At 41.7% G+C, this 11,040-nt stretch overlaps 1 protein-coding gene across 3 annotated transcripts in view; it reads left to right on the forward strand.

The window, feature by feature from the left end:
• Positions 1-10,197, forward strand: part of LOC138811989 (trans-acting T-cell-specific transcription factor GATA-3) — a 31,334-nt gene extending 21,137 nt beyond the window's left edge. For all 3 annotated transcript variants that reach the window (XM_069999939.1, XM_069999940.1, XM_069999938.1), the window contains 2 exons: positions 3,626-3,751; positions 8,052-10,197. In XM_069999939.1, the coding sequence (XP_069856040.1) occupies positions 3,626-3,751; positions 8,052-8,336 (411 nt within the window). In that variant the 3' untranslated portion in view covers positions 8,337-10,197. The remainder of the gene's footprint in view (positions 1-3,625; positions 3,752-8,051) is intronic.
• Positions 10,198-11,040: the final 843 nt, after the last annotated feature.

An 11,040-nucleotide genomic window follows, 5' to 3' on the forward strand; every position in this document is an offset into this window, starting at 1 on the left:
TATTATCCGCCTTACCCAGCAGACTCCAAGGCAATTTAACACCTTTTGCCCCCTCTGTAGAAAAAGGAAAAACTTTCTAGGGATGGAAATGCTCACATGACTTTAATTTTTGGCACTCCTTGCATCTCTGGGCTTTATTCTTTCTGATCTCTGCTCTCTTTTCCAGCTTTCTCAGCCTCCCCCTTACTTCACTCATGCAGTTTGGGTTTTGTTTTTTCTTTCCTTTCTCTCCTGTGCAAGGCTAACTTCCTAGGAAAGAGCTGCCGGATATCTGAGCACTAGAGATAACTCATAAACAACAACGTAGCCTCCCTAACCTAAACATCAAGATGTTTGGACGGATCAGAACAAGAAATGGTTGGGGGAAAAAATGGCTGGAGGTGTTAGCACAGAATGAATGTGATTGCACCACAAAAGAATGTTCTGAATCACCCAAAACCTGGCCTTCTGAAAAAAAAAAAGAAAGAAAAGATAGAAAAGAAAACTAAACACAAACTTTCCTGTTATAATAAACCACAATATAGCTATAGTTTTTAATTTTTGTCATATATATATATATATATATATATATATATTTAAGGTAAAGGCAGATAAAGGAGAAGGAGGTATAAAAGTCTTGAGACTGGGTTGATGGATGGTCGGGAGTTTATTTGACATTTTCTTCTGTCAGCAGAGGAGGGTTCAGTTCCATTTTATATAATTTTGTCCTCTCTTGGCTTTCAGAGGAAATCTTTACAAGGCTGAGTAATAATTGCTTTTAATTCTAGAGTGCATTGGTAGCAGCCATGTAAGCTATATTTTGTCTTAATCATCTGGGTGATATGGTATTTTTAGTTCCATTAAGTTCATATACTACAGAGAAACATTCTGAAGACATAGAGTTGTTACCCTTCCCCCTCATTAGAGGTGCTTGACTTTTAAACACCTAGCACCTTTTGTTTTTCTTCTTCCTTTATTTATTTTAATTTTGGTATTGGGGTTCAAACTCAGGACCTTGCATTTTCTTCTTCCCTCGATTTCCTGTCTATTCACTCCAGCTGTCTTTCTAATTCCCCAAATGAAAATATACTGGAATATATCATAGGTATGATGTGGTTAGATTTTTTTTGTGATATACACATGCATTGAATGCTGAATAAATGAATTCAGGAAACAGAAGAGATAAACTAGAGGCAAGATCTGTAGATAGCTAGGATTTTCATGTGTTTCACCACTAGCAAAAGACTGAACAGCTGCTTTATTTATACTCTGCTCCTGCTAGCAAACCCTCCAGTGTGGCTTTTGAGTCTTAGAGACTATATAATAGTACAAGAGTCCATCTCAGCATGTGTGTTCTTACGTTACTTTTCAATATACTGCAAAGGATTACATACTGAATCAAGTTGTTTGGAGCTAAATTTCAGTAGTTGGCATTTTATGTTTGTATTATGCATTCACAGATGATGGGGTGGGTAACCTGGGTATCTGAGTAGATATTACTCTGTGGTATATGTGAATATTTCTCCCAAAGAAAAAATAACCATAGGAAGATGATAATAATCACACAGAACACAGTTGTCCAAAAATTATTAATGCCCTGGTTTTGTGTAATGTTTTCCTCCTTAGAGTACATAAAATATAGTTAAGTGGATAGCAAAAATTAGGACCTTGTCCATTAAGATGTTTTTAATTTCCTGTTTATTTGAATACAAAAGAAAAGAAAAGAAAAAACTTGTTGGGTGCCAGTGGCTCATGCCTGTAATTCTAGCTCCTCAGGAGGCTGAGATCTGAGGATCGTGGTTCAAAGCCAGCCCAGTCAGGAAAGTGCATGAGACTCTTATCTCCAATTAACCACCAGAATGGAGTAATGGAGCTGTGGCTCAAAGTGGTGAGCACTAGCCTTGAGCTGAAGAGCTCAGGGACAATGCCTAGGCCCAACATTTAAGCACCACAACAAACAAACAAATAAACAACTTACATCAGAGATCTCTAACCCCGTAGAACACATCTGTAGAATCACTACAACTCTGAAAGGAAGGAAATCAATTTAGTGAATTTAAAATTGACTCTGGATTTTCCCATATCTTGCCATATTCTTTCTTTGTTTTTAATCTAGCCATTTTCTGTATTTGTTTCAACTCTGTGATTAATGAAATATTGGTGGAAAAGATCACTAGGAACCTTGTAGTTTATGTCACATGTTCTTAAAACCTTATCAGAATTTTTGTTCTTTCTTTGTTTTTTCCATCTTTAATATTGGAGATGGAACCCAGGGCCTTGAGCATGCTAAGCAAGGACTTTACTATTTTAGTTATACCCTCAGCCTTCATACTAGAAGCTTCAGGTTCATAGATAAAAGACGCACTGAATTCTGTCTCCTTTTCTTGCCATTTTCTTCCATAAGAAGAGTAGGAATATTGCAGCTGAAGTTCTCTTTTTATGACGGGGAGGAGAGGAGCATGTTAGAAGTGACTCCATTTTCTTTCACCAATTTTGAACTTTTTTTTCAAATGGACATTGAAGGTAGTGATCTCATAAGTGTTTAAATTAAACGCATCAAAATAGTGAAAGAAATATCTCTCTATTAGGGGAGAGAAAGAAAAGAAAAGCAATGGTATAGCCAAGGAATTTAAATGCAAGCTTTGGCTGACATTTGCCTTGATACTTCTCTCTTTGGAAAATAACATATAGGAAATATCTAACTTCACAAAGGTGACATGAAATGAGAGTAAGGTGTGTGTGTGTGTGTGTGTGTGTGTGTGTGTGTGTGTGTGTGTGTGTGTGTGTGTGTGTGTGTGTGTGTGTGTGTGTGTGTGTGTGTGTGTGTGTGTGTGGAGAGAGAGAGAGAGCATGAGAGAAAGTGTCTAGGATTCCTGCTGAATAGCACAAGTACTTGTTCTTTTCAATTTGTCTCATCCAATGATGGCCACCTAGAGAAACTGAAGTTGGTTGTACCAGGCCAGCCCAGCTGTCTATATAAATTTAGGATGACTGCATATTGGACAGGTTTTGTGGACTTGGGCTGCCCTGCTCCTAAATTGTAGCACCCGTGAGTGAGTACTCACACCCGCACAGGCATCCTTTCAGAGAACGAAGGCCCCTCTGTGTCTTTCCTACAATCTAGCATTTCTCAACTTGTGTTCTGCCAGAGGCTTTCTGGGTGTCGATTTGCTTTTCATTTGCTTAGTGTGTCCTGATGGTTACTACTACTTTATTTGAACACTGGTATTCTTGGGAATTGCACCTCTGCTGAACAACGTGAGTGGTAGCCTGACTCCAACATGGGTCTCATTAATTCAACATTGCTACCCACAAAGATGAGTCCTCTGATGGACTTGGTGGGGTGGAGAGAGGGCATAGTAATGTTTTCAGGGCCTTCTGCTCCATCTCACTGCTGCACTGGACAGGAACAGGTTAAGTCTCACCTGTTTCAGCCATCTTGTGGAATTGGGAATGTTTTTCTTCTTGGGCATAAATTGGAGAATTTTTATTATTACTTCTGTGTGGGCCATTTGCTAGTTGGGATTTCAGTCATAGTGTCTGCCTTTTGTTTTCCTTTCCCCTTCTCCTTAAGCCCTTTTCTCAGCTCTGACAACACATTTACATTTCTCTTGGTGTCCCCCCTCCTTTCTCTCCTTACCACCAGTCGGCAGCTAGAAGAGCAGGGACCTCGTGTGCCAACTGCCAGACCACGACCACCACCCTCTGGAGGAGGAATGCCAACGGGGACCCGGTCTGCAATGCCTGTGGGCTTTACTACAAGCTGCACAATGTAAGTTCCTGGGGCCAGCCAGTACGAGGCTCCATTTCTGACTAGGCTTTTGACTTAGCACCACTGCTGCTCTGTCCAGACACCCTAATGGGTCAGGTTAGGCTCACCCTCTTTTGGGGCCAAGTAACAGGCCTCTGATCAACTAGCAGGACCTAGCTTAGAGAACTGCTTTGTCTTATGCAATCTTGCTAAGGTTGGAAGGGATTTACGGATGGAAGAGAGACAACCCACATTGTGTGTATTGGACACAACTTTGCATGGAGGCAAGCTGAGATAAATGCTTTGTGGATCTATCTGGTTTTTTGGGGTTTTTTTTGTCCTTGTTGTTGGTCATGGGGATTGAACTCAGGGTCTGAGCATTATTCCTCCTAAGCTTTTGGTTTTTTTTCACTCAAGGCTAAGCTCTCTACCATTTTGAGCCACAGCTCCACTTCCAGTTTTCTGGTGGTTAATTGGAGATAAAAATTCTCATGGACTTTTCCTGCCTGGGATGGCTTTGAACCGGGATCCTCAGATCTTAGCCTCCTGAGTAGCTAGGATTACAAATTTGAGGCACTAGCAAGCAGCCTGAGTTCTTAAGAGGAAAAAAAAATCAGCAGCTTTATTTTGGAGGGATAAAAAAAAATCTTGGCTAAACCTGTGCTGCAAATTTCAAATGGATCCTAGATTTCAAAGACGAAATGAAATGTCGGAGAGATTTCATCTGGTGTCTTTTTGTCCTAGACAACTTTCCTGTGCAGAGAACCAGAGAACCACAACCCAGCTTGGTGATTATGCCAGGGACAGAGGCTGTTTGCTTTTTCTCCTATGCTATGTTAGATTAGCAGGAAGACAATTGCTGCCCACAGAAGTCAAGCTGTCATTGCTAAACTTTTAATTTCAGGTCCTCCTCCCAATTTGTATCTTCATCTTAATTTTGTCTGATAGGCCACAACCCAGATGCAGTCTAAAATTTACATTAATTCTCAAGGGAAAAACAAGTTTCTTCTCTTCTCTTCCCCTCTTTTCTACCCTTCCCTTCCCTCTTCTTCCTCCCTCCTTTTCCCCTTCCCTCTCCTCTCTTCTTCAGCTTTCTCTGGTTCTCCTAAAGTCACTTGACTTTGGCAAACTCTGGAACTGTACAAGGAAGAAGGAGACATTTTTGCTCAGGGCAAATCTGGCATTGAATTTACCTGACCTAGGAAGGCCTGGGAATTGAGGAGGAAGCTTCCTTTGCTGCTTAAATCAAGTTTTTGAGTCATAGATAATTTTTTAAGGATAACCTTCTAGCATCCTACTTCGTATTCATTTTTGGTGGAAATAAAGGTGTTGAGATTCTCCGGGACCTTGTTAACTCCCTGGGAATATCATCGTGTCTTGACCCAGTGGTCTGAGGGCCTGCCATAACCACCCTGGAGCCTTTGTCAGCCCCTTCTGATATTTTCCCCTTGGATCCAAGGCTGTGAGTTGTGTAGACAGATCTGTTAGATCTGGTTTCACTCAGAAGTTTGCTTGTTCACTGTTGTGGAGATAGAGGAAGCCTTGTGCTTATAATTGGAATTGGGGAGATTTGAGGTACTGGTATTTATTAGCTCTCTGGTCATGATTTGAACAGGTTTGTGTGTTTGTGCATGTGTGTGTGCATGTGTGTGTGCGTGTGTGTGTGTGTGTGTGTGTGTGTGTGTGTGTGTGTGTGTGTGCGCATGTGTGCGCCAGTCCTGGATGTTTTTGCTCAAGCCTAGTGCTCTATTACTTGAGCCACAGCTCCACTTCCAACTTTTCTGGTGGTTAACTTAGATAGAGATAAGTATCTTACTTTCCTGCCAGGCTGATATCAAACCAAGATTCTCAGATCTCAGCCTCCTGAGTAGCTAGAATTAAAGATGTGAGCCCTTGGCATCTAGCTCTGAAGTTATTTTTTTGACTTGTGATTTATGACTTTCCAAGAACATTCTTGTTACTTGGTTGTGTTTGAGTCTGAAATAGTCCCATTATGTAGACAGAATGGAAGCTCTTTAAGTTTTACTTGAAGAAGTATGGTCTCCCCCAAAAGCAAGCAACCAGGTTGAATAATATAGAAGAGTCAGTAGATTTAGTTAGCTAAATCCTCAGCTCCCCTACTCATTATTATTATTATCATCATCATCATCATCATCATCACTATTAGTGTCAGTCCTGGGGCTTGAACTCAAGGCCTAGGTGCTGTCCTTGAGCTTTCTTTTTTCTTTTTTTGTTTTTCTACCATTTGAGCCACAGCTCCACTTTTGGCATTTTGGTGGTTAATTGAAGATAAGAGTCTCAGTCTTTCCTACCCTGTCTGGCTTTGAACCATGATCTCAGCCCTTTGAATAGCTAGGATTACAGGTCTGAGCCACTAGCACCTGCCTTCAATTCTAATTAAGTCTACCTTCATGGGTAGAAAGAGAGATAGACAAATAGATCCATAAATAGGAACTTCCTTACCTACAAGTGCCCACCCCCCCTTTCTCTCTTGTAGTATGGCTGGGATTTGTCAAAGGAAGCTATTTATGTGTATTCAACAATGGGCGATAGCAATCTACTACCATTTTCATGGCCTCCAGTTCAGCTCTTGGTCTTCTACTCTGGTTCTTATCTAGGAGTTTAGATAACTTCCTATCTTAGTATCAGCATATCTCTGTGGTGTTGGGACTAGTTATCTGGGCCTGAGCACCTCTCTGTAACTAGATATTATATGTTGATATCTGGCAGTGAGCTTCTAGATATCAGCTCCTAGGGACTTATCTAGACATTATCTCCATGAAGATTTGATGTGGGAGGAGATTTCTGTCATCTTCTTTGTCTTGATGATAACTCGAGGAAACCCCAGAGAGACATTTCTTTTGGCAATGACCTTCTTTGACACTTCTGTTCCTACTCACCTCGCCTCCCTGGCATAAATGGGGGAAAGAAGGGCTCAGCTCCTGTGTGGGCCTCTGTCCTTTTCTTAGTTGACGCCTCCTAGTTCCGGGAAACGGTGTGTTTGCTGTGCCCAGCATTGTGGTCCTTCTTGGCCATTGGGCTCCTCTTCTGTTTAACTGTAACTGTGTAGCTCAGGGGACAGACAGATGGATCCTGAAGCAAGAGGAACCTCTTCCTCCAAGGAGGAGAAGCCTGGGAGGGGTGGAGGGAAGAGAACATTTCCTCTTAGGAAATCAGGAAGAAGCAGGCTTGGGAGAGTCACTCGTGGAGTCCCTGGGTCACATTTCTCTGGTAACAAGGCCAGATCTACCATTGGCTTTTTGTGGCAGGTGTGTTGTTGAGGATAACTCGACTGACCCTGTATAGGATGAAGCTTCTGTTTGCTTGAGTAAAGTAGCCATCCTTGGCTCTGGGTCCCTCAGCCCACATGTTTTAAAAAGGACCAACCAGGTTTTCTCAGTGAGCAAGGGAGAGTAAGCTATCTAGAGTATATATCTTTAAAGTTGGATCTTACCACTAGCTCTTTAATCTGAAGGTTGGCGGTTTTTAGGGTAAGGACACATTCACCCTAACAAAGTGCTTTGGACCCAGTACTTCCTGTTTGGTGTTTGCTTCTTTGTCTAGTTAGAAGGGGAGAGCCAGACTTGGGAGGACTAGCAAATTCTAACCCTTGTTGTTATTTTGTGGAAAAAGCATGTTGTGTTCAAATAGGCCCCAGAAGGTACAAATTCCTGGAGGGATGACTTTATATATAACACCTTGAATTGTGAAAGGCCCAGGAGAAAGAGGGGTAACCAAAAATCCCTCTGCAAGAGGTACAATCCCCTCTTCCAGGGCAGAGAGACTTCAGAATCTGAAGAACAGATTAGCTTGGCAGTGCTTGGAAGTCCTAGCATAGATTTTTGTCAGATGAGTAGACAAAATGGTATTTCCCTCTGGAAGGTTACTCAATCCCTTTTTACTCTCAGGAAACATTCCAAGAAAATTCTAAAGGAATAGAACAGGTGACTGTACTTTTAATTGTCAGGGAGACTGAGTCATTGTCCTTGGGCCCCTGACTGTGTACCGTGCTCAGGGGAAAACTTTTGCTTCCATGGTTGCTGATATTGACCAAGTGGCTAAGCTGTGCTTGGAGTGTGTCCCCTCTGGTCTCTGGTCTGTCAAAGTAACTGACAGAATTCCACCCCCCCCCCTCCCTCCCATGAGACTTAGGTACCCAGGTCTCTGGGAAGGATGGAAGAAAGGAAGGTGGCTGACTGAAACAGAAAGAGATCTCAGACTTGGGAATGGGTGGGGTGGGCAGCCAGTGGTATTAAAATGCCTGTGCCATTTCAAAGGCAGTTAAAAAAAAAGTAAAAAACAAAAATTGATCTTTGTTTAGATTAACAGACCCCTGACTATGAAGAAGGAAGGCATCCAGACCAGAAACCGAAAAATGTCTAGCAAATCCAAAAAGTGCAAAAAGGTGCATGACACGCTGGAGGACTTCCCCAAGAGCAGCTCCTTCAACCCCGCCGCCCTGTCCAGACATATGTCTTCCCTCAGCCACATCTCCCCTTTCAGCCACTCCAGCCACATGCTGAGCACACCCACGCCCATGCACCCACCGTCCGGCCTCTCCTTTGGACCTCATCATCCTTCCAGTATGGTCACCGCCATGGGTTAGAGCAGAGCCCGGCTCTATGACCACCCGTCTCTGAGCGCGTGCAAGAGTCCCTCCGACCCCTTCTACTTGCATTTTTTTGCAGGAGCAGTATCATGAAGCCTAAACCGCGATGGATATATGTTTTGGGAAGGCAGAAAGCAAAAATGACTATTTTGTCTCTTTTGCAAAGGAGCTCACGGTGGTGTCTGTGCTCTGACCCCTGGATCTGGACCCCATCTGTGAATAAGCCATTCAGACTCATATTCCCTATTTAACAGGGTCCCTAGTGCTGTGAAGAAATTTTGCTGAACATTGCATATAACTTATATTGTAAGAAATACTGTTGTACATTTGAGGAAGACTTTATTGCACCTGGGTAGCTGTAAGAAAGGCATGAAGGATGCCAAGAGTTTTAAGAAAGATGGGGGAAAATAAAGTATGGAAATTCAGAAGAAACTAGATCTGATATTCTAATGGACAACTTGCCAGTTGTTTGATGCATTAAAAGGACAAAAAAAAAAAAAAAGAAAAAAGAAAAAAAAAGGAAAAAAAAAAGAAAAAAAAAGATAAAAGTTGTAGGCAAAATCATTTGTTCAAAGCTACGGGGCCTGGGCAAAGGAAATCTCAGTTCTGGGCACACAAATTGCCAGTGAGGGTTTGGAGGGTCACTTCTAGGCCTCTTAATGCTTTGTGAATAAGTCCCTGTAATTGTTGTTTGTATGTATAATTCAAAAAGCACCAAAATAAGAGATGTAGATTTATTTCATCATATTATACAGACTGAATTGTTGTACAAATTTTATTTACTGCTAGTGTTAAGAACTGCTTTTTTTTTTTTTTTTTTTGGTTTTCATGTTTCCTTTCTTTTTCAATTTTCAGTTGAATAAACTAGATTTATGTTCAGTTGACCTAAGGTGATTGTGCTCTGGAGGGTTTATTTCCCGTTTTGTTTTTTGTTTTTGGATGATATTTATTGAATAGCAGTATCTGTCTCCACCCTCACCTCTGCAGCCTAAGCTATGAGCTTATTGCAGCTTATGAATGAGCTACCTATGTGCATGTCAGGGACCCCTGGCTCCTGCAGGCCATGGTCCTGAGATCAGCCTCGCCTGGCTTTAGCCTCCCTGTCCTGTTCTGTGTTAGTGATCATTGCCTTTAAACAGTCTGTTGGAATAATATTATTATATAAAAAATAACAATAAAGTTAAACTATTTTAAAACAACAAAATAACATCCTATCGAAGTGGTGGCTGAACTCTTTTTACATAGAATCTGGTTTATAGAATCTAGCTGATTTGAAACCCCCAAACCAGACACATTTTAAGTTATTCACTAGGAAACTATGCCTACCCATCCCATTCTGGGAGAATTTTGGGGAGTTCTGTGCAGCTCAGGAATTTATGGGGGCGGGCGGGGGCTGGAGGAACTTCCTGGGACCCCTCGGGAGCTGTAGTTTCTCTGCTTGCTGGCCTTGTGGATGTATGTCTAGCAGACAAATCTTCTCCCTTGGGGAACTGGGAATCTTTCCTGGTTGAGATTCACAGGTCAAAAAAACTACAGCCGATGGATTCCTCTTGGAGATTAGATGAGCTGAACTGGTCCTGAAATTCATTTCTTGTTTTGCTCTTCTACTGTTGAATAACACCACAGTGAAAGTTTATTGGAATGTTTGCGGAAACATGAAATAACCATTTTGTAACTTCTGCTGTATAGTTTTCCTTTTACTCTGTTGATAGAATGTGTAACTATGGCACACATTTGAAAAAAGAAAAAAGAAAAAAAAAACCCAACCTCTGTTAATCGCCTCTCTGCTTTCTTAGCAAATATTTTAAACCTAAAGCTGAATGTTGAAATAAAGGAGTAGAGAATTACTGCGCTGCAATGGAGATCTCACTGGCTCCTAATTTAATCGACCCATGATGATGACAATGCTTTCAATTCTTCTGGAAGCTTGGAGGGGGAGCATCACCCATTTTTGCCAACTGAAACTTGGGAGATTTGATTGTAATGTTCCATGTCTCAGGATTTGCCACCTCTTTTCTTCAAGAGCAGATTTGAGTTAATGCCCTTTCACCTTAAGAACGGGGAGCTCAAATTCTTGACATTCTTGTGGTGGGAAGAGGTGGTGGTTGGGGGGGGGGGAAACACGGAGAGAAATCCCCAAGTCTGTATCTCTGTTTTAGGTATTGTAGCTATAATGGCATACTTCACCCTGCTCTTTTAGGCCTATGTCATTTCAGTGTTATACCTTGACTCAGCCTTCCCAGGTGTTTCTAGAAGATGATGCAAAGCTTTAACATGATCTATCTATTGTCTATATGCCAACAATGATTCAGTTCCTTCTTTGGAATGTTAGATTTATAGGTCTTCAGTGGTTCTGTCTTTTTTTCCCCCAACCCCCCCCAAAAAAAACAGGAACCCCCACATAAACACCAATAATAAAGCCAGGTACCAGTAGCATACTCACACTTATAAAGCTTGCTACTCTGGAGGCTGACAAATCCAAGAGACTTTGATCTCCAATTAGCAAAAAAAGGCTGACGGTGTAGCCCAAGTGGTTAGAGCACAAGCTAAGCAAGGGTCCTAAATGGAACCTCTAACACCAACACGTACACCATGCATGAAAAATAGGGCATAATTGTAGATCTACCATACACTTGAGTAAATGATACTCCCAATTAATTTCCAAGCTTTTGTCTCACTTTTGGAAGAGTTACATCCACTT

The sequence above is a fragment of the Dipodomys merriami genome, unplaced genomic scaffold (genome assembly GCF_024711535.1).
Source record: "Dipodomys merriami isolate MVZ:Mamm:240054 unplaced genomic scaffold, mDipMer1.0.p SCAF_554, whole genome shotgun sequence".
NCBI classification, from domain to species: domain Eukaryota; kingdom Metazoa; phylum Chordata; class Mammalia; order Rodentia; family Heteromyidae; genus Dipodomys; species Dipodomys merriami.